Source organism: Sciurus carolinensis, chromosome 1, assembly GCF_902686445.1.
Source record: "Sciurus carolinensis chromosome 1, mSciCar1.2, whole genome shotgun sequence".
In the NCBI taxonomy this organism is placed as follows: domain Eukaryota; kingdom Metazoa; phylum Chordata; class Mammalia; order Rodentia; family Sciuridae; genus Sciurus; species Sciurus carolinensis.
In genome coordinates, this window is record NC_062213.1 from 67,079,837 (window position 1) to 67,104,613 (window position 24,777).

A 24,777-nucleotide genomic window follows, 5' to 3' on the forward strand; every position below is an offset into this window, starting at 1 on the left:
CATGGAGGCCCAGCCCCTTCCAGGGGAGCCTGATTAAGGATCAGGCTCCGGCTGGGCTGGGCTGCAGCTTCTCCTCCCAAGACCAAGTCTTAATAGCAACTTTCCTTCCTCAGCTGCCTAAACTTTTTTTTTTTTTTTTTTTTTTCCCCTTGTGGCTGGAAAGAAGTGTCACATTTTGCTCATTCCCAAGCCTCCCCCACCCCCTTCCCAGACAACGTGCGTGGTGAGCCAGGGGTGCCGTGAGCTACCTCCAGCCTCTGGTGACTGCTGTAACTTTCAACTCCTCTCATTGTAACGCTATGAAGTTCCTCGGGAAGCCCAGGAGCCAGCCAGCTGCTTTTCTACCTCTTTGCTGGCTTTTTTTGAGGATTCTGCAACCAGGGCACAGTCACCTTTACAACAACCGCTATGCTGGGTAAGTGGAGCGACTTTCCTGCCCCGCAGGGCTTTGATTTGGATGAGGGGGCTGGTTTGCTCCTGCGTGCCTCGCTTTTTCTGGTCTCTGAGTGAATCTGCACACTTTTCTAGTCGCCTGTACAAAACATACATGCAGCTCCCAGTGCTTTGGTTTAGCTCACTGAGAGTCGGGGTTTTCATATTTTTGATAGTATGTGAACCTCAGCTGTGGACCAGTGTTGAATGGGATTCTGTCTTTGGGGTAACCATGGCCAATATTTGCAATATTTGCCTTGGTTGATGCTCAGCGTGAAGGATGCTGCTGTATCATATGAGTTGTGACTTGAAAATTAAAGTCTCTCCTTTGGAATTGTATGCAAGAGCACTGTGTTGAAATTCACCAGTGATTAATTTAAAAATGGCTTTTTAAAAAATGCTTGTTAGTCTTCAGAGGAGTTATTAGAAGGATTTTAAAATCCGAGCAGTACTGATAATTCAACTCAAAATAAGCAGAATAAAAGTAGCCAACTGTAAACTGAGGGATATTTTTCTGAAGGAGAAACAAAGGGGAAAACGATGTTTCTCCCCCTCTATAGGTTAACATGCTTTGTATATGGTTTTCTTAAGGAGGCCCAGGGCTGGATATGAAGCAGTGTATTACTATGCATGTTCTTATTATCCTGAAGGCTTGCTGTGGTGTAGACAGCAGGACTCAGTTCAGATTTGCAGGGGGTCGTTGTTTGAATCTAGAAATTATGGCATGCCTGCATTTGAGAAGAGGAAGGACTTTAAATAGTTTTTCTAGTTCAACTGCTTAAAACAGGAGGAAAACCAGTGTCAAGTCTTCTTAAATGTCTGCTATCACTCAATCACCAGTTGAGAAGTTTTCATTTAAACTTGAAAAATGACCAGGTAATTCCCAATGTCTTGAAGAAAAAGAAAAAAAAAATTTTTAAGGAAGAATGTAAGGAAAAGTTTATAAGTGTAACCCTGAAAAAAATAATTGTGTTTCTCTTTTTCTTACTGTCTTCAGTGTTTGTGCTCACAGAAAAAAAAAATAAAATTAAAATAGGCCCTCTGTTCTAGAGGATGCAGGATGGGGGTGGAAGTGTTGATCAAAGTAGTGGTTATAGATGGTAGTACCATCTCCAGTGTTTCCATCCTTGTGTTCTTGGGAGGAAAAGAAAGGAGTTAACATCCGAAGGCTGCTTTTCAGTCTCCTAACACTTAAGGTCCAGGCATTACATCCTGTAATTCGTCACCTCTTTGGAGATGCAAGTAAAGAAGCCCATGTTTAATGACTGATGGTGTCACCTGAGGTTGTGGAGGAGTTAATTCTGACTCTCCTAATAACAGGTCATATAATAAACATATGTCACAGATTTCCATGTGTGTGTGACTCAGGACATCACCCCTCTACTCAGCTGCGGCCCAGTGCTTAATTATTTCAGTGTGTGGCGCTCCTGGATGATAAGTTGCCAGGCCTGCTTCAGCAGAGCAGGTCTGTGCCCTTCCCCAGGCACCACTTTGTAGAGGAAATGAGGCCAGTGCCAGCATCTTTTCTGTATAGAATTTTTAGCAACTGGAGCCCTTCTGCAGGAGGCTGCACTGCCTTCTCTGTTGTTCTGCACTGAAAGTAATAATTGCCATTTTCTCTTTGGCTGCCACGTTATAAGATATCCCAAATGTATAAATTACCAGATGTCCGAAAGCTGGAAGGAAAAAAAAAATAATGAGAAGCCGAAGAATTGAGCATTCCCTGTCCATCACAATAGAAGCCCAGGGCCTCTTTAAAATCAGAAATATTTCTGAGTATACTCACCATCAAAAATGGAGGACTTTAACTTACCTTTGTGGGATATATGTCATTCTCTCACCACCAAAGACAGAAACTGCTCAGATTTGGGAGTATTTTGCTTTGTTTACTTAAGAACTATTTTCTGCATGTTTAGGTTTTTAGGGAACAAGAAGCTAGTAGGAAGACATGGGAATATGGTAATTAGCATAATCTTAGGCTTTGTCTATTCAAAGTTATCTTAAGTCACCTCATTTTTATCCCCTAATGCATTTTTTCTTGTTTTGTGCTTATTTTCTTGTAAATAATTATAGGACAACTCTATTTCTGGTATTTGCTTATAGATATTTAGCTGGTTTTGGTTGAATCCAATAATATGTGATTATCATTTGCAGGACCCTGAACATGAATAAAAGAACAGTCAGGAAAAACTGGCATGCCTCCTGAGAGCAGCTAATGAGCTCACTTCTTTTTTTTTTTTAAGCTCAGTCCTCTTTATACATAAATTAGTAGCAATTGGATAGGGCTAATGGTGTAATAAATGCTTAGCAAATAGCAAATTTAAGTGTCTCAGGAAATAAAAAAAATATGTAGAGGAGACTACAGGGAAAAATCTAATGACAAAAACTGACACTTTGGATAAATATTAGTTACACATTGAAAAGGGAGGTCTAAAAACACATAGAAAGAAAACAAAGTAAGGAAAATAAATTGACTTTGAATGTTATTACTCTGCTGATACTCTAGTGTTGGAGGGCTGTAGAGGCTACAAATGCCAAGCCAAACATTTGGGCAATAAACAAATGGGAACCAGTGAGTGAGACTCCTACACAAGCAAACATCCCTGTGTCATCTCCTCTTTTCCCTCATCTCGTTTTCCTGGAAGCAGGCCTAGTTATTTATTATACTGTGATATTGAGGACACACACACACACACACACACACACACACACAAATGATCTGCATCACAGGAAATTAGGGTAGACATTTTAGTGATAGTAAAAGAGATCTAAGACAGTAAAACAATAAATTCTGGCAACACTGTAGGATTAGTGTTGTAATGATTTTTGAAAACTATTTATTCATTACTTCCCTTCATGCCAGTCAGTGTAGCCTAGTCCCTGAAGTTCAACTGCCTGGGTTTCAATTTCTGATTTCCCAACTTAGTAGCTCTGTTACCTTGGGCAAGATCCTTAACCTGACTGAACTTCAGTCTCCTCCTATTGGACAATGGAAGTAACACGAGATCCTTCCTCACCAAGTTGTTGGGAAGATGAAAGCATTAGCATGGTTATTGCATGGTTCTTAGCACTTGGTAAATATTTAATAGGGTAGTGAAAGAGCTACCACTAATACTTAAAATAAAAATTTATTTAAAATAATAATTATTATAATTCTCTCAATAACCATAGGCCATTAGTATCCTCCATTTTACAGATAAGCTAAATGAGGTACAGATCGGGGGACGGGTAGCTTAAGTTTAGAGCTAACTAACCCAAGGACACAGTTGGATTCTCACTCAGCTCCATCTGACTCCATAATCTATACTTCTCAATCTACCACTCATTTGGCAGAGAAAATGATTGCATTTAGGAAAAACTGAAGATTTAATCTTATTTGGGAAATTGATAGTTTCAGGACAATAAAGAAAGAGTAGATTCTGTGGGTGAAATTGAAAGTTTAATCTTGGTTACCTTCTCTAGTGGGCAATGAGTCACTGATGGTGAATCATTTACAGAAAGGCAATGACCACAAGGGATATAAAACAGAAGATGAAGGAACTTTTGATTGTCAAATACATTCAAAAAATAGTATCACCAGAAGTGGCCATGAACACTGGCCTTCATTCATCCACTAGGTATTACTTGAATCCCATGTGTGCCAAGAACTTTGACTGACAGAGTTAATGCCCTCTGAGAATTGCAGTTTAGTGAAAGAAAATGGCCCACATGTAAATTGAGTATACACTGTATAAAGGGTGTATGACTCTTATGGGGATTGATAGGAATACTCAGTGAACCAAGAAAGAGTGGTACAAATCTCCTCTAGGGCCTGGTCAATTCCAATCTCCCACCCCTGCTGTATCTCAGTGGAGGGTGCAGACAGAACTGACTTCCTACCATGTTGGCTGCTTCTTGAGACATGAACCTACTGGTTATCAATCTGCCTGCTGAGGTTGTATGCACTCATCCTTTCTCATCCAAGCCCTGATTTCATTGAAGTCTCCTCTCATTTTCAATGTGGTTCCTTCCTTTTCTCTGTTCATTCTCAGGCTCTGATGACACAGCCTTTCTTCCATGACCACAGGTGTATACAGGGCTGGCTACAGCAACTGTACCGCCAGCTTGTGCAGAGGAATCATTGTCTGTGCTGTGCTCACCCCCACCCCAAACACACACCTGCACTCCTGGTCATCCCAAATTCTCCAGTCATCTGCAGAAATAGAATATAGGGAATCAAAGAAGTAGATTGGAAGGAAATAAGATTTTTTTATTTTAAAGAAGTTGTTTGGTCCTCTAAAATCTGTAAGCAAAGAGGCCCCAAGTTGGGATGTGACATATGGAAGAGACAGGGACCATGAGAAATACAGTGATCTACAGTGCAGACTCAACCTTGGGGGACACTGTGTTTATTATGCACCTCACTTCTCTAACTGTTCTCTATCAATAGCAATTTTCATTTTTCTGTCCCCTGATGATGGCTTCCTTGCCATGCCCTGAGCTCTCGGAAGCCTAGATAGGACTAACATACAAGAGATCAGAGCTGTCACATGAATCTGAGAGTTCTGTTGTATATGAATATTTAAGGCTCTTTTCAGATAGGATGACTGTAAATCCCCATTTGTCCCAAACTGGCCCAAGTGGCCAGTGACCATCCCAGTTGCACCTCCATTCTGGCATGGTAACTGGCAATGCTTCCCTTCAGTCTGAGAAGGATCCTAAGATAGATACTAAATTGTGGGTTCAACACTTTTATTCTTTCCTATGTTTGACTCCTTAATGCACTTTCCTGCATTCCTTCAGCTACACTCTAATTTTCTTCCTCTGAAACACTTTTATCTGTAGTTCCTTCTATTTCTACAAAAGAGTTTCATTATTCCTCTCCTCTTCCTTCTCATAGCTGCCAGCCACATCCAACTTCATTTTTTCAATCTGGGTTAAAGTAGTTTTCTCTCAATTAATCTGCCTTTCTCTAGTCCTTTTTCATATTGATGATCTTATGAAAATAAGACATGCTAGTCCCTTGCTCAACAACCTATTTTGGCTTTCTGTTGCCAAATCTACTTCAAATCCAGATTCCTCTCTGAGGCTTTCATGTCTTCTAGAATCAGCCTTTCTGGTTTTCCTGCCTCTATTTCTCCCTTCCTCACCCCTGAGACCCACATCTAGTCAAGTCACAGACGTAGCACTGCAGCATAGCGTGCTTCTAACCAGCCAGCAAAGCAACCAGGCCTCATTCATAACAAGGGTCAAAAAGCCAGAAGGAGTTATCTCAGCTCATGAATGATAAGCCAAAATATGTGCTGCCTGTATCTTTGGGGCATTAAGTATAAAGGAATAGGAAGTTATACTCCATGTAGGTACAATATGTCAAAATATACTCTACTGTCACGTATATCTAAAAAGAACACATAATAAAAAAAAAAGGCCCAAATTTCTATTGTATATATACAAAACAACTATAAAGGATGAGTGGTGGGTTCTTAGGTTGGTTTTGAGCCTTTCCCCCATGAATCAGTGTGTGATTAATATAATTATTCTCCAGTGCCTTCAGAAAGTTCCTTTTAGCTCTTGCCCCTTATTAATGGTAGAATATTTTTAGTTTTCCTTATGCACTAACTCAAAGTACAGTCCCTAAGTGCTGATTGTTTATCAGCTCATTATACCAAAAGCTTTCTTGCCTGCAGTCTCTTCTGTGCATTGGGGCCCTGTGCTCTGCTGGTTAAGGGCGTGCGGCCCTGTATTCTCTGACCTGTATTCTCAGGCAGACAGCACTCTGTGGGAATCAGCTCTCGCTCTGCTCACAGAGCTAGTGTAAAGAAGAGGGTTTCAAGTGCTTCTGGGCCACTTTTTCCTTGGAGCCCAGTCTGATAATAGATCCTTTATTTTATAGCACCAACATACTTCCTGGATAAAACCATCAGGTAACCACTTCCATTTCCCCAAAAGCAGCAGAGAATGTTGGTGTTTCATAACTTCACAGCTCATATTGTACAAACTACGCACGCATTCTGCTTTCCTGTCTTTGTAAATGGAATTACTGAAGAGAAAATAAAATATCTTTTGGTGACTTACTGTAGAGTCCTCATTATGATCAATCAGTAGATAACTAGTTTATTGGATTAGAATTTACTTTGCTAAATAAAAGCCTTCATGCTCTTCCTCTAGGCATTAGCTTCTTTATGATAAAGTGGAATGCAGACTCTGAAGCTTTCAGATCATATTCTGGGTAGTGTCAAATTCCCTAGAAAATTATTTTATTAAATGTTTAAACAGACTTCAACATGATTTCTCAACAGAATTATCATCTTTGCTCTTTTTTCTCAGTGTACTTTGAAAATAGAAAGTTTTCTTGTTTCAGTGTCTATTTTAGAAAAGATACTGTTATTTGAATTTTGTAAATTGTTTTTGTTTTTTCCTCATAACAATTCCAAACTTCAGTGGCTTAAACAATAAATTCATTTCTTGCTCATGTAAAAATCCAGAACAGGTATGACTGGTTGGCAATGCCAGAGAACCAGGCCCCTGCAGTCTTGTAGTTTTGCTATGCTGAATACTCAACTCCCAAATGCAGACCCAGAAGGAGTCTTCTGTCTCTCACAGTTCACCTAGCAGGAACATGGAAAGGAAAGGACACAGACTAGAAATTAAAATATCACTTCCTGCAAACCTGAATGAGGTAGATGGGCTTAGATGCAAGGGGGTTGTGAAATGCAGTCATTTCCAAAGGCTAGATCTGGAAGAACATACTAAAAGGTCAGTAGCAGTCACTCTGTGGTCATATAGATGTTGAATGACAACCGACTCATTCATTCTTCCTTCCACTTGGTTCTCCTGAAAGAATGATCCCTCCAAGAGGACTCATATAGTTTTACATGTCAAGCTGGTTAGAAGTGGTGTCCTTTAAGTCATAGAGTCAGAACTGGAGGAGACCAAAAAACAAACAAAACAAAACAAAACATAGCCCAGTCCCTTTTCCCTTTGTTTAATACATGAGGAAGGAGAACTCCATCAAGGTAAAAGGATTTTCAGAGATACTGGTGGAGTTAGGTCTAAAACCCAGGTCAGTGGAATTCATAGCATTCTTTACAGTTGACAGCATCACCTTTGGCGAATCTAGAAATCGGCTTACCCTTTCCTGTTCCCTAGCATTGTTGGGGATGAAGTCAAGTGATTTGGCAAGGCTGAGAAGTGTTTAACGAGAGAGGATTTTATTTCATTTCTAAAAATATTTGTAGGATGTCTGTTCTGCTGCTAGTCTGGGACCACAGAGGTGAAAGCACCGTTCGTGTGCACAATGTAAAGAGTAACTCGGGCAAGTAAACAAACAATTCCAATTCTAGGACCCCTCTGCCCCCAGAGAAAAGTCTTGGTGCCAGGTGAGTGAAGGATTAGTTCACCAAATCCAGATTGAAGGATGGAGAGCTCAAAGATGGCTTCTGAACTGTGAGATGACAGTCTAGAAATTCAAACATTACTTCCTACTGACCAGAATTAGGTAGATGGGCTTAGATGCAAGGGAGGTTATGAAGTATGGTATTTAGCTAAAGACTAAGAACATACTAAGTGATAAGTAGAAGCCTCAGTGTCAGCAAATGTCTACTGACAGCCAACCCATTCTTCTTTCAACTTAGATCAATCAGGAATTTGAGTGGATTATTAAACATGAATTATTGCATTTTTCTTTTTAAATAACTGGTACTGAAAGGACATGGCCCTGATTTTGGTAAACATACACACACACACAAACACACACGCAAACACTCACAGAAGCACACACTCGCACAAGCACACATGCAAGTAGGTTAAGATTTTCCAGACACTAGTTAGAGAGCTTGGTCAAATCTAGAAAATTAGAGCAATTAAGTATGGTTAAAATAGAAGGTATTTCTCATTGTGAGGGTAAGAAGAGGTAAGGCTCCTAAGGTAGGTGAGATAATGACATGCCTTGTGTCCCATGACACACAGTTCTCATTTCTCCCAAAAGTGATACAGTACTAATGCAGAATTTTAAGCAGAGAATTTAAATGATTCGATTTTTAAAAGAAAGTTTTCTCTGAAATCACTGAGAAGGGAAGACTGATTCCTGTTGGTGAGACAATGGGATATTATGGTGACAATAGTTATAAAGGTTGCAGTTGCAACGTAAGAGAAAGGAGGGACCCAATTAAAGAACTATTCAGGAGGTAGAATTTTCACAAATTGGTAATCAAGTGGAGAGAGGAAAGAAGGAATGGTGTAAAGTGATTCTCAGGTTTGCAAAATTGAACTGAACTCTTTGTAGAAAAGGTAAACACTATTTCAGATACATGTAGTGTAAGGTGCTTATAAAGTAGTCAATAGAATAACTGGGTCTGGAGCTCAAGAGAGGGATCTAAACTGTTAAATAAATTCCAGTAACTGATGTGTAAACCAAATTTCTTGACAACTTGGGTGTAGGGTGGAGCACTCAGGAAGCTCTTATTATATGAAAAGAAAGCCCCAAACTAAAGAAGGTGGAGAACAAAAGCCAGAAAAGAAATGAGCAAAAAAAATAGCACGGAATCCAGACCAGGTATGGTGGTGCACATTTATAATCCTGGTGGCTTGGGAGGCTGAGGCAGGAGGATCTTGAATTCAAAGCCAGACTCAGCAAAAGTGAGGCACTAAGCAACTCAGTGAGACCCAGTCTTTAAATAAAATACAAAAAAGGGCTCAGGATGTGGCTAAGTGGTTAAGTGCCCCTGAGTTCAATCCCTGGTACAAGGGGGGGAAAAAAGACCAGGAAATTTCAGTTCAAGGAAACAAAGTACTCCAAGAAGGGAGAAGTCAGTATTTACATCAATCATTGCCAAGTGGTACCCAAAATGGTTTCTCATGAAGGAAGTCATTTGTGATGCCATCATCCATTTGTGATGGTGTAGTGAGTAAAACCCAGAATACAGTAGATTTAGGATTGAATGGGATGTGAGCAAATTAGCAGCGAGTGTAGACCGGAATTTCAAGAAGTTTGTTCTTGAAAGGAAGGTGGGAGCAGGATGGGGAGTTGTTTGTTAGAACTAAAGGTAGCAATTTTGCTTTTACTTAAGACAGGAACAGTATGCTCATGTTTTATGCCAGCTGGCAAATGAAAGGAAGAAACTATAGGTAAAGAAGAAAAAGAGGGAAAGTCTCTGCAGAGAGGCACACTCCTGGCTCACCTCTCTTTTCTTTATAAAGTACAAAGTGAGGTCCTGGTCCTATGAAGAGATGGTAGTAAATAGGGGACCTGATAAAAGGAGGGAGGATTTAAATTTAAAATGTTCCTGAGGGAAATGACTTGGGACCTTTAGAAGGATGATTTCTGAGGGTGCAGAAAATGATAGAAGTAGTCTCTAATAGAACCATGAACCCACCTCCATAATTTTTTTCTGGATCATTACATTTTACTTCAAGGTACCATAACATGCTTCCCATAAACCTTTATCATTCAGTCTATTTTCACAAAAGGGTAAGGACATATGTTTAAATATGGCTGTAGGAAGTTAAAAAGTCAGTCAAGCAAGATTAATGTCAGCAGTCTCCTCAACCCTCATCCTCTCTGGGCCTGGGAGATGGGCCTCTTGGTCTGTATCTGGCTCCTTTCCTCAGAAGACAAATGGAGGATAGGAGAAAGAAAGACCAGGGCATTTCTTCCATGTTACCCCTTCCTGTTTGCAAGTCCACAGTTCCAATGATAGCTGCTAGCCTCCAGAACAGTCCCTCCTGAGCAGCACCCCTTCCAAAGGCCAGCTCTCTCTGACCTGTAGGGGTATATTTCCTTTCCTTCTTTTGTCCCTTTAGACTGAGGGATCACTAATCGCTGAGTGCTTTAGCAACTCTAGTCTGTCCTCTTACCCTGCCCACAGCTGTCAATAGCCCCTTTATTAAAGTCTTCGATTGAACCATCTAAGCAAAATTCTATTTCTGCTGGACCCCTGACTGATAGAGAAATCCCACCTGGAATTGAAGGCAAAGAGAATACCTGTTCAACTCTGACAGTTTGTGTTAGAGCAATTTCTGGGACTCTGAAATGAAATAAAAGAAGGCAGAAATGTAATAGCAATGGAAGAAAGAAAAGGAAAATGCTGCCACTAATTTGTATTTCTCTAGCATTGAATGAAATGATATAGAACTTTCTAAATCAAAATATAATGCAAGGTATTAGGTAGATGATTCTGCTAATATTACTTGGAAAGGCTTTCATATGGACACATGTTCTTGCAAAATTGATTATTTCTATTAACTCCTATTCTGGGCAGCTGTGAAAATGTCTTATTCTTAGACAGTGAATTGGTCTTTTCTCTCCTTTCTTCAGTTCTCAAGTCCTTCCATCCTTCCTCATTCCACCCCCACATTCTCACCATTGCTTCTTATCCCCAGGTTGGGTGAAGGCAGTTGTGTCAGGCTGTGTCTTGTGGAGAGCGTGGCAGTTTTCCTCCTCAGGGCTTAATTTAAATTCAATAATTTAAACTGAGGGTTGGGGGTGAGCATGAACAATTATTCAAAACAAATGAAAAGGCAAGTATCAGCACACACTCACACTCTGTCTTTTCTCTACCTTCATTTTCTTAACATGAATATCCTGTATTTTTTTTTTTTTTTTTAGCCTTTCAGGCTTAAATTACCAGCTGTTAAGAGACTTTGGGGTATAACACATTTATCACCAGATGAGAACTCTGGTCTGTTTTTGCACTTAGAGAATGTAACCATTTATACATGTGACCTTGTTGGATGTATTTTCATATCTTCTATTTACCTTTCAGAACATCTTTGTCTTATCAGACTAACTGATGAATCACCTAAATGTCTACTAAGTTAATTTTTCTGATTTTATGACTCTAATGAGGACAGAAGAGTCATAATAAGATACAGTAGGGGACAGGGGTTGTGGCTCAGTGGTAGAGCACTTGCCTAGCATGTGTGAGGCACTGGGTTTGATTCTCAACACCACATATAAGTAAATTAATGAAATAAAGGTCCCAACATCTTAAAATAATATTTTAAAAAACCAGTAGGGCTGGGGTCTTATCCTAGCCATCATGTTTGCGTGGGATATCTTGATGACATGATAACAAGACATCTGGCATCAAAAGTGTTAAATATCTTGGAGGTTGGAGGCATTTGAGATAAACGTATGTCACAAGATGTTTGGAGTATTTAGAATATTTTTCAGCAGTCAATTTCGAAATCTTGGATTTATAGGGCAGAAAGGAAGTCACGTATCCGGGAGTCCAGTTCCCGCTAAATTTTCAGACCTCTGTGAACTGAGAAATGACGATGAGTGATGAGAAGAAAATTATCTTATATAACATCTGGTATGAAAACCCTTCAGTATTTCAGAGAGAAATATAGTCTGTTTTTCTCTTCATAAAATGAGGGTTTTATTGATTTCTTTTTTCATAAGATCCTAGTTTGCCGAGATAGTGTATTCTCCATACAATCCTTCTAGAAACTCAACCTCCCCTACTGCACCTATACCCTTCCTTCCTCCCACCTCTGACCCCAAACCTTTTTACTCATAAGGGCAGAGAGAAAGGTATCTTTACTGATAAGATGGAGGCCATGCAGCATTTAACCTGAGCCTTCAGTTTCCATCCTTCCTGCTACAAACTGCTCCCCACCCTCTCTTCTTTCCATGGTAATCTCCAATCTGTTCAGTCAGACTACTGGTTGAGTACTGCCATGTGGCCAACACTTATTTTAAGGTCTAGGAACACAGGAATTTAGGTATTAGGAATATAACACTGCTTTAGGTATTCATGAATAAAACAGAGTCTCTTGTGGGATTTAAATTCTAATGGAATGATGGAAAATTAATAAACCATAGTGTTGAGTTCTGATAAGGGCTACAGAGAGAGAGATAAAAGTGCAGAAAGGGGATAAAGAGTGTCAGGAGAGTTGATGAGAAGAATAAATGAGACCAGGAGTCATGTGACTCTCTGAGAGTAGAAGTTTCCAAGCATAGGAAGCAATAAGCGAGGCCTGAATCTATGTGGCATGACCTTGAACAGAGGGTCTCAGACCAGCAATGTCAGTATAACCTAACAACTTGTTAGAAATGCAGAATTCTCAGATGGCCCTCCTACTCCCATTCCCAAGGGAACACTGTGAGTGGGGCCCAGCAATCTGGGTCTTAACAAGTGCTCCAGGTGATTAAGTTCAAGGTTGAGAACCACTGTGGAAGACAAGCTGCAGGGTGACCTGACTGGAACTGCAACTGAGGGAACCTGTCAGTCACCCTTTATTCCTGCTGCTCCCCATGAGTTAGTGAGCTATTATCTTTTTTTTTTTTTTTTTTTTTTGTATCACTATGAATTGCCTAGAATCACCCACAGCCCTCTTCTTTTGCACCTGTCTATGCAGCATGTTTCTGGGGAAGTCCTCCCTCCTCCACATCTGCCCGTCTTTCCTTATCCAGTTCAAACACTCTCTCCTCCATGGAGCCAGCACTTCCTGATGCCACCATATCCTTTGATTGCTTCCTCCTTCTGGGATTCCATTACACTCTCTCTGTCATTTATAACAATTACTGTACTGTTCTGCTCAGTATCACAGTTTGTGGATGTCCTGACTTTCCTTTTAGGTGACAAGCAAGTTGAGAGTAAGATGCTGTGTCTTATTCTTACCTATTTTCTCACAGTCCCCAGATAGTCTTGGCATATTTAGCAAAAATCAGAATGGATGGAAGGGAGGGAGTGGGGGTCAGGAAAGACATGAAGAAACTAGGAATCAAACTGCCAACAGTTTTGCCAAATGAGATTTGTTAGTTAGGCAGTTTTGCCAAACTAGATTTCATCAATCACAGGCATTGAGGAGTAGAAACCATTTGCCCCTTATGGATCTAGGAGGAAGTTGGGAAGCCTAGAGTGATGTTTTAGTCAGCTATTTCTCTGCTGTGACTGAAAGACCTGACCAGAACAACCGTAGGGGCGGAAAAGTTTGTTTGAGGGCTCATGATTTCAGAAGTCTTAGTCCATTGAAGGCCAGCTCCATTCCTCAGGGCTAGAGGTGAGGCTGAACATCATGGCAGAAGAGTGTGGCAGAGGGAAGAGCTCACACTGTGATCAGGAAGCAGAGAGAGACTCCACTGGCCGGATACAAATATATACCCAAAGCCTTGCCCCCAATTCCTACCTACTCCAGCCACACCACGCCAGTTCATTTACCACTCAGTTAATCCCTATCTGGATTAAATCACTGATTGGGTTAAGACTCTCACAGCCCAATCATGTCTCCTCTAAATCTTCTTGCATTGTCTCATGCGAGCTTTCGGGGAACACCTCACATCCAAACCATAATAAGTGGCCACCTGTATCAGCTTAAGTGTGATATCCTCTGCCCTCCTGTAGGTTTCTCCCTGTTCAATGTGTTTTAGGTGTCACACTATTACCCAAATTTGGTCTGAGATGTTTTACTTATATAAGCTCCTGCAATTGTTTTGAGCAGCATTGGGCTTTTGGGAGGAGATCTCTGGAGTTGAAGCCACTGTTCCCTGGCTGGTGCCTAATGAACGTCTGCTGGTCAACATGTTTATCATATGTTGCCTTTTACCAAATTTAGTGAAGCTCTTCTTGAATTTTGTCATTGTCATTTTATCCTCTAAGGAATACGTTTGAATTCATCTGAGACTATAGACTGCTTCTCAACCATTAAATTTTTTCTAATTTTCAACTAATTTTTACAAACCAAAGGCCTTTTGATTTATTTCTCAGAACTTTCTTGGCCATGTTCTTCCTTTCGTATTTTTCTCTCTTTAGATGACTTGATTTGGTAAGAACAAAGATTGGTTGCAATTCCTGGACTCAGTTCCCTATTAAGATCTCCATAATAATTTCAGGTACCCACATAAAGAGAATGGCCCTGGAAAGCATAAGGAGGCTTCCCCTAAAATAATATAACAATAAAAACTTGAACACAAAGATCAAATAGAGTCCTATGTCATTCAGGCTCCTTGGACTTTCAGCATTTCCTGATTGGAGCTCACCATGCTTCCCACAATAGCAACTTGGCTTAAGGAAAATCCAGAAATGTCCAGACAGAAGTTATGTGAAATCAACTGGTCTCCATGAGAAAGGATTGAAAGGAGGAGAAGGTGGAGGAGAGGAGCTGCAAGTTGATTTGATCACCAGAGACTAATGTTCTAATTGTTCCTATGTAATGAAGCCTCCATTAAAAACTCCCCAAAGAAACAGGGTTCAGAAAGCCTCCAGGTTGCTGCACATGTGGAGGTGCTAGAAGGATGGCCTCAGAAAGAGCCTGAAGGGCCTTCCCACTTACCTTGCCCAAGACCCTCTTCCATCTGGCTGCTTATCTGGGTAAATGTGAGTATAGTGTTTCCTGAGTCCTGTGAGATGTCTCAGCAAATGATGGAACCTGAGAAGGGAGTCATAGGGACCAACATGTTACAGCCAGTTGGTTAGAAGTTCCTAACACCTGCATTTGCAATTGGCATTGGAAGTAGTGGGTGGTCTGTGGGACTGAGCCATTGACTTATGGGATCTGGTGCTAGGTGTGGTTATAATGTGTTCAGAGTTGAATCAAATTATAGCCTATCTGACTAGTGTTGGAGAATTTATTTTGGGGGAGACCCCCTAAGCCACCCCATATCTGCTGATAGAAGTGCTCTGTGTTGAATATTATAGAATTTCAGAGCATAGAAATGACCAAAATCAGGCCAGTAAGAATTGCATGCCCTACCATTAAAAAGAATGCAGCTGACAGGCTTACACATTTCCTGCAGTAATTCACATCTTCTGTGCTTTGCAGAACACCTATATTCTTTATGTATGTATTTTATCAGGCTCTGAGCAGCCTACAGAGATATAAATTTAATAATTTGGCCGAGCCTTGCGCATCCATTTTTCTTGCTATTAATAGAAGCAATAATTTTCTTCCATAGTTTTTGTCTTCCAGAGCATTACTTCACTTCCTCCTGAGATCTCTGAGTGCTACACAGTAGGACTTGTGATTTTGTATGGCATTCTTTATTCTTCCTGACTAAACTGAGTCCTGGTTGGGGAAAGGAACTTTGTGTTAGTCTTCTCCAATCCAATTTCTGCAGAGATTGACAGATATCTCTTAAGTTTTATTATCATTAACCTGCTCTCCACTGAAGTTGAACACAATAAACTGCCAATATTTGACTATTTTTAAATATAAAATAACAGTAATTTCAGATGGTTCAACAGTATGAACTTTAACTCTGAAAAAAGAGGACTTCTTCTTTTTTTTTTTTTTTTAAGGCTGTGGAAATACTAGCTGCTTATATGTACATTTTTCACTAAAGTTTCAAAGATCTATCAAGTTTACTGAGTGTATTGCCAGAGCTACTCAAATTGAAATGTGCAAATGGAACTCCAGGGTCTTTTGATAACAGTGCAGATTCTTGGGGCTTCAGGAGGAAGAGGGCAGAACCAGAGATTCTGTATTTCTAGCATGTTCCCGGGTGATATGAATACTGAACCATGGAACCAGACTTTGAGTAGCAAGTTATTGAACTGCTGGGTAAGGAATCGGATGTGTTAAGTTCTAGATCTGCTACTAACTAGCTATTTGTTATTTTAATAAGTCACTTAATCTTTCTGGGCCTTGCTTTCTATAATGTTCTGAGATTAAATTAGGTGGTTCATTCTTGCAAATCCCATGTTTGTGCTCTGCCAGATGTGATTACAGAATCCACACAGCAGAAGTTTAGGAACACCTGCTCTCCTACTTAATAGTAATGTGTCCTTGGAGGGAGTTATTTAATCGCTCTGTTCCTCAGTTTCCCCATCTGTAAAATTGAGCAAATATTGAATTAGTTCATCTATGTAAAGTGCTTAGGACAAAGAAAGAGCTGGCATACAGAAACTTAATAACTATGATATTCTAAGTATTAGTATTCTCTATATTTCATTTCTGAGAAACTCCTTGGGAAGTATTTAAAATGTGGGCAAACATTAGAACATATAGAAATATATTTATCACCAACTTATTTATTTTATAAGAACCTTGAATACAACCTATATGTTCAGGGATAGAATGCATGTTGTGGGATCTTTTGTACCCATTGTGTCTGCAAGTAATTTCTAATGCTTATAAGCTATAGTAAAAATGGAGACAAAACAGGATACCGAACATTATCAGTCATCAAGTTTCACTCTTGATTTGTTACATATGATATAGCATCTATATTTGGGAGGAAAATTCCAGAATATGAAGTGGTTATTATGACCAGTTGAAACTATTAGAGTTTATTCTTTTCTCCTTCTCTATACTTCCTTCCAATTTGCTAATTCTTTTCCATGAAGCATGAACTACTTTTATATTCAAAGAAAAAATAATTTCAAGCATGTGAAAATTCTAAAAAAAAAAAAAAAAATCAACCCTATAGCAAGAATTTCAGTTTCTAGGGGTATCTTGTGCCAAAATGGTTTTAGAAGCATTGCAAATAAGAATCAGGAGTCAGTAAATTTAATAATATAATAGTCACTGCCAAACTGACGACTGAAATGAAAAACAAGCACGTTCCTATTTTTCTTTCTGAGTGAAAATGAGATTGTTGGGTATTCCAATGAAGCATTAAATAGCCAAAGCGGCTCCCTTGGTGAATGCCACTTAGACCTGGGGAGACTCAAAAACAGAACAGAGCTCAAGACCTTTCAGCTTAAAATAACACCAGAAACAATGAGCATCAGCTAATACATGGTTTAAGGAGATGGATTTTCAAATAGAAATTCTTCAGTGGTCTCAATATCACAATATGATTAAATCTGTATTTGGATTTTGGTTTAAAAGTGAGGAAAGGGCATTTGAAATGACTGCAGGATGAATCTATTACATTTTTCATATATTACCCTACATATTTCCCAGGCTGAGTGAGTTCATTATATTTTAAGAAGAAATGCAGGAAAAATATTTGCCAGGAGTTTTTCACATCATCAATTTCTTTTTAAAATTGCAATAATATTGATCATCAGAACCTAGTCTATGTTAAATATCTTTTGATTTGCCAAAAAGGACTAAGGATTTGTTTCTTGCCTCGATAGAAACATGAATTGAGAGGAAAGTTTGCATACATTTATACTACAGCTCTATTGCCTGGTAAAATCTCTCATCCTTAATTTTTATCTGACTTTCTTGTACTTTGATATTCTCACTCTTTGAGTCAACATTACCTATGATTTATGGGTGCTTGATTCTGTCCCTAACCAATAATCTTATTTGAAAACTAAAAGAAAAAGAACTTGTGAATAGAAACCACTTTTCAGTTGCTTCCAAAATATTTAGAGAGGTCTTTGTCTTGTTTTGGTTAAAGAATGTTGAAAAAGCCTAAATTTGCAAGTAACTTTGTGACAGATTACAGTATAACTCTGGGTGACCCACTGTCACCTGAAGAAAATATGGCATGCTGAGTAGGATGACTGACTGAGACAGCATTATTTATCTAACATTTATTTTACTTCATTCTTACTTAAATTTTATTTTCATATGTTTTGGCACACTAAATGTTGCATGTAAATGACTTAAAAATATGGAAATTGAGGATGCTCATAATTTCCAGTCATGAATCTTTGCAAATGGAGGCAATGATCTCAAGGTTCCATTAAGTAGGCCAACAGCAGCATATAATAGGACCTATGTTTATTTCTCAATTTTTTATTGGGAATACATATGTCTCAAGTTGTTTTAGGTGTTAGGAATATAAAGCAGTAGGAATAAGAAAGACAAAACTCCTATCCTTGTCCTAATTTCATAAGGCACAAAGACAACACATAAGTAAATAATATTATAGATTCTTAAAAACAGCTGACATACATAAATAAGATACAATGTTTTTTATTATTCAATAAATGTTTATTGTTCACCTACTATGTATCTGGTACTATGCTAAGCACTCCACACAGAATAGATGTGGTCCTTACTCTCACTGAGTTTACACTCTAGTTGAGGTAGCCTCAATGACAACTGTGATTGACGTTACAAAGGAACAATCAGACAGGGTGCTGACAACTCAGAAGGAACATATGACCAGAAATTGGAGGATGAGTCTAGGATGGGAGAAGCCTTCTTCAGAATGTTATCTTTAAGGTGGGGCCTTAAATGATGAGTTTGTTGGGTGTGGCTACTAGAGCTCTTGAGAGATGTGCCCTCTTCAACTTAGGAGAAAGGAACATGGGGTACGTGATGCTTCTACTCTCACTGATTATTTCTGATTGTGGTTTTAATGGAAACTTGACTAATAGCTTACTCTCATTTGTATGTACGTAGTTGGTATCTTTGCGAAGCACGTGTTCATGAGTTATCTCAGCTGTTCCTCATCTATGGGTACAGCATGCAAATAAATTCTGATGGATATAAAGACTATGCAGGTGCCTTTCCAAAACTCAGTATCTAAACTCTGGAACTGGATGTGGTCTTTATACTGTCAGGCACACCTTAACATGGGTGAGGCTGTGCCCTGGAGACCCTCTGCTTCTAGTAGACAGCTCTCTGAATATAAGCTCTTGGCTTCAGGAGGCATGAAGCTCCAGTAAGTTGAGTGCAGAGTTAAAAGTGGAGGGTGGAGGGAAATGTCAATAGGAAACCTTCAGATGTGATTAGTAAGTATGTGAAGTTTGCCAAAGGCAACATACCATGTGAGGAAATTGACCTTAGTGCCAGAGGGCTCAAGTAGAGGGTATGTGAGCTCAAGCAGGCTCTGGAGCAGGAGATACACCTACATCATGCTCTGATGTCTCAAGCACTTGCTCTATATTTTAAACACAGTGGGGGGAAAAATCAGTGAATTTTTATCCTTGGCTCATTTTTCTTTAGTTTGTTTCTTTTCCTGTTTACCTTTTCTTATCATCTTTTGAGAGAACCATATATTAGGGATATTCCTCTTTTGTGTTATATATAATGCTTTTTTAGCCTACCATTTGTCTTTTGACTTTTCTGTAAGGCAACAGGCAATGTAAACAGTTTTAGTGATTATATTTTCATATCTACCTTCAGTTTTTCTTCTTTTGAGGCATTTAGATATATCTTATTTAAAAATGTCAAAGAACTCTCCCACTCAAAATTATACAAATATATAACTTTCCTTCTGATTTTGTATTTTTTCTTTTTACATTTAAGTTCTATATGGATTTTTTTTTCCCTGCATGATGTGAGGCAGAGTATAACTTTATTTTATCCTAGAAGGTCATTTACAAAAGCAGACAGTTAAGGAGAGGGCATGTATTTTCATTGATACTTGCCACATTTTCTCACAAGAAAATCAAAATTAAAATAATAAACTATTTTTCACATATCAACTTGGCAAAACCCTAAAAGACTGAAAATACTTAATGTTGTTGAGGGTATAAAAGGAAATAGAATTCTCATATAGTGCTGGAGGGATTGTGAAATTGCTGTAACCTCTTTGGAAAGTAATCCAGCAGAATCTATTAGGGGTTAAGATCCTCATACCCTTCTGCAGAAAAATTCCATTAGAAAAACATGTGTCTAAAATAAAAGAATTAGCATGTGTGTAAAAATGCTTGTTGTACATTGAATATAGTGATTTAAAAAAAAACTGAAAAAGCTCATCAATAAAGACCAACAGGAAAAAAATCATGATTTATCTATGCTGTGGAATATTATGAAGATATTATAAAGAATGAATTATGGGTATGTGTTAACCTAAAGGAATCTATGTGATGTATATTTTTAAATAAAAACTAAAGTTTAGAGTAATATGTATGGTCCTATTTTGCAATGTGCTGACTTTTGCATTGTAGGAATCTTTTTTGGGATATATTTTGTGTTCTTTCCTTTTGGGAGGAGTGAGGACGTGGTGGCAGTGATATTTTGTGAGGCTACATTAATGAGTACTTTTCACATCAAGATGATCTGATACACCAACATGAGAGATTTCATGTCAGCGTGTAATTAGCATTTCATAAGAACCAGACTAGGGAAGAAGAAATCTGAATTCCATTTTGATTTACATTTTTGGGGTATGTCATTGTACCTGATATCTCTTCCTCTAATGCCTATTGGAGAAACAAAGAAGAAAAAAATCAAGTACTCCAAATGCCCCTGAAATAGGGCAGCATAGGGCAAGATACATTTCCCGTAATGTTCACATTCCCTATAAAGACTAAGGTTTACGTGTCATAACCGAGTTTCATAGTTTCAGCCTACCAATTAAGGACCACCATTTTTTCATTTCAGAAAGATGCAGTGACCTGCCATTTTTAGCATGTAGAAAATGTCAGCCCAACCTGGGTCACAGTCCAGTTGACTTCACACTTCACACGCAGAAGGAATGCAGGCGGATCTCAAAGCTGAGACCTTATCAAAATCACCTGTAGATTTAACAAATGCAAATACAACCCCCTAGACTTATCCCAAATATACTGAATTAGAGTTTCCAGAAATTGGACCCAGGAATCTATTTTTAAAAATGATTCCCAGGTGATGCTGATGCATCTCATTTATAGGCTATTGTTTGTGAACTACTGGAAAAGTCTATTAAATAAGAAAGTCAAGCTGCCTGCCAAAGGTAATGTAGGCAGTGATGACAACAAGCATTTTTAAAGCCTCTACTATCAAAAAGTACCATTTACATGAAGTTAACCTTTATGTAGGTTAGCAGAATACATAAAATTCAAACATGTTTGAAAATTTTGCAGTATTTTTTCCACATTTGAAAAGGCATTGATCCATGCTTTGGGTTCTTTTTAAAAAGTAACATACCAACCTTGTCAATTAAAAAAAAAAAAAAAAGAAAGAAAGAAAAGCATAACCTTGAACCTCTACCACTCTTGTGCACCTGGCCCTCCCCATCAAATTCCTCATATTGGTTACATCTAGACATATGCATATGCTTTGTTTTAAAAACGCAGTGGCCTGGGCAACAATATACTTTAAAATTTCTGCAAAAGTAAAGCTAGTATACAAATCCTAGTTGTATTATTCCCTTATTTCTTTTCTGAGTAATGGATGTGTGACTTATTTAAAAGTCAAAAGGAAATCTATTAACACCAGACCTTCAATATCTGAAACCCTTGAAGAATATTACCACTAACAGAAAAAGAAAGACCAAGTTGAAAGAGAACCTTTCAGAAAGACTGAGACAAAGCAAATGGCACGCATGGTATTTCTCTTTAGCCTCTGAGGCAGTAAAGTACCAGATGTCATACAACAAAGTCTGAGGGGACCATGTAACCTAATGGGCGTAGCCAGAGTGCTCAGCTTAAAAAGCTCTCGTGCTTATAAAAAGAAGCAACTTGGCACCATTAACTCCATATGGTAGATTTAGGACATTTTTTTTCCCCAGCCTGCATTTAATTTATTTAAACATTTGAAATGCTTGCCCTTCGTATTAAAAGGGAGGTCATAAGTGAATAAGATGTTTGTTCAGCCCCTAATTAGGAGATCTTTCACATAGTAGGTTGCTTCGTAAATATTTAGTAATGGTGTTATCTAGCAACTTCTAATTGGACAGTTGGAAGAGGAAAGATCAGCTCAAGTTGATCTTAAGTGCTGGAAGCTATGCAGTATACCCAGTGACTTCATTCTCTAATGGAGGCAGCCAGGAAATGATCAACGTGGCAAAGAGGATCTAGAGCAGAGCTCTAATTGCACAAAAAGCCCTAATTCAAAGAAGCTGCAGTGAGCCATTTGTTAAGATTCAGTGTACACGATGCAGATATATAAAGTTACCCAAAGGTCTATCAGTTTTGTCTGCTCTACTTTTTTCAATGTCTTTTTCTGAATGTCTGCAAATTATCCAAATAAATGCAGCATCCCTCACACTTCTCTGACCACTTCTCTTTTTTCTCCATAATTGGTGTCCATCTCTGTCCCCACCCCCTCCATTGCTGAGGTTGTCACTCAGGGCTTAGTGTCTGTGAGCTCTTAGTTCTCTCTGCAAGATGTTGATCATTTTCAAAGCTTTAGCTGTTGCCTGTGTTCTGATGACTCTTGAGTCTTCATTTCCAGCCCTGGCTTCTTCCCCATAACTCAGTCCCATATGTCCAGTTGGCTGTTGGACATTTCCAAGGGAATTCTTCCATGCCAACTTCTCTAAAACAGTTCATTTTATTTCACATGCAGTCTTCCCTTCCACTTTTCCCTATTCTCAATTTAGAGAAATCCAACCACCTCGAATCTAAACCTCCATTAGTTTTCTTCCTTCCTTAGTGTAGTAGCTCACCCAGGTCCTATCGTTCCTTCACTATCTCCCACCATGGTTCCATTCCTCTCCTGCCACCTTCATTAGTTTATGCCTGTGTGTCCATGATCACTTCCTACCTTGTTTTTCTGCTTCCAGATTCTCACCAATCAGTTCACTTTGCACATCTGTACTAAATTTATCTTTCGAAAGTGTTTACTGCCATATTGCTCTGAAATCCAGAATGATTTGGTGGCCCATGACATCTCAGGAATCAAATCCAAACATATTTATTTAACTTTCAAGGCCCACAAGTTGGCCCTCTGTAGCATGATCCTTTCTTGTTTTCGTTTTTTTTGTTCACTTCAAAATAAATCTGATGGGAGGAATAAGTTCTAGGGCTCTATTGCAGAGTACAATGGCTATAGCTTAAAGCAACGTATCTATGTGAATGTATTTTTTATTTTTAGATATTTATCTGTTTTTTGATGTGCTGGGGATTGAAACCAGGAACTCACACAAGCTGTACAAGTACTCTACCACTGAGCTACATCTCTAGCCCTAGTTTATATAATTTTATAAAGAACTAGAAAACTCTGAAGGCTTCAAGCATGAAGAAATTATAAAAGTTTAAGGAGATGGGAATGCCAAATATACCGATTTGATCACTGCACATTATAAATGTGTCAAATTATCACACTGTACACCACATATACATACAATTTTTTGTGCAATTGTATGTGTCAGCTACAAAAAGAAAATCTGATCAATGTGATTCTGGCCTATTTCTACAAAGAGGACCATGATATGACCATACTCCATTCATTCCATTCATACCCATACAGGATGCAGTCCTTCATTCCGCCCACCAATCTGAATTGTCCCTACCCTCCACCCTCTTGTTTCAAGGTTCTCTTTCTTATCATTAACCAAACAAACCCACAGAAACATCTCTCATAACTTTTATTCTCCAGTTTTCAGTACCTGAAGCGTGAAGCCCATCTCTTCAACTATTTGATATACATTTCACAGAACTTTATAGGGAGTAAATGCTTAAAAAAGATTTACCATTTTGATTAGATTTAGATCCTGTGTTATTGTCTTGATGATGATTCTCTATTTAACTTGCTCAAAGTAATGAGGGGGTGGGGTGGGAAGGGGATTGGCAGCAGGGTTAGATTTTTCCTCCTAAGTTTCAAATGGGAAGATAGCTCTTGAACTGAATTAACCCTCCCCAGCTATGTTCAAATAATCAACAGCTCCAAAAACAAATCTGCTTGGGAAAGGTACCAGTCCAGACATATTATCTGGCCTGCGTACATACCCTTCCCCACAGCTAGTGCATCAGCCATGGCTCTAGTCTAGGAGCATGAGGTGATAGATGTAGGCCAACATGGCTTCCCTCAGGTTTTGTAAAGAGTATGCTCCTGAACTATATCCAGAAGAACAAGTTTTCAAATGTTTTTATATTTTCTGTAGTCCAAAATAATTTTTAAAACATCAAAGAAAAAAGAACCGCAATATACGTTTTAAAACCTTTGTATGCGTTTCTGGCTAGAACCATTATTTTCTTTACTGTGCCACCAGACAACATTGGAATTTAAAATATTTCACAGAATCTGAAGGTCTATAAGAATAAGTTAAATATTCTAGAAAATGAAATGGTGGATCCAGAGATTATCCAGGGAGGCTGACTTGGGAGAATGCAAATGTAGTTCTTCTGGAAGGCAGAATAACAGAATGAATGTTACACACAGACCTGCCTACCAGTCTATGTCAATTTGTGTTACAGATTTGGCTCTAAACATGTTTTTCTTTCCAAGTCTACCTTTGCTAACAGTATGTCAACCAGGCCAGAATCAAGGCATCCCACTCAACTCTCCACGGGAGAAATCTGTCCCCTGCAACTTCCTGTTTGTGGCTGCCTCACTCCAGTTCAGCAATCATGTGGCCATCTCTCTTCAGTGTTTCAAATTTCCATTTGCCTCTCTTTGGGGGACTTTCGTGATTGCTTGTAAGGCCACAAGGACACTCTGGGGCAATATCCCATCTCAAAATCTGTAACTGAAAGCTCAATCCTTGTCCCTAATGCCAATTAATGTCAATTTAATAATGAGGACACAGTTTTGAGAAAAAGGAAAAAGTTGTTTTATTGCTTTGCTAGCAAAGGAGAATCACAGGGGACTCCTGTCCCAGAGGCTGTGATTCTGCCCATCAGGGAAAGCAGAGGGCTTTTAAAGGAC

The 24,777-nt window shown here is 38.9% G+C and overlaps 1 protein-coding gene across 1 annotated transcript in view; it reads left to right on the forward strand.

The window, feature by feature from the left end:
- The first annotated feature begins 299 nt into the window (after positions 1–299).
- Positions 300–24,777, forward strand: part of Cpa6 (carboxypeptidase A6) — a 330,677-nt gene continuing 306,199 nt past the window's right edge. The window contains exon 1 of the mRNA XM_047519692.1: positions 300–415. Coding sequence (XP_047375648.1) covers positions 300–415 — 116 coding nt within the window. The remainder of the gene's footprint in view (positions 416–24,777) is intronic.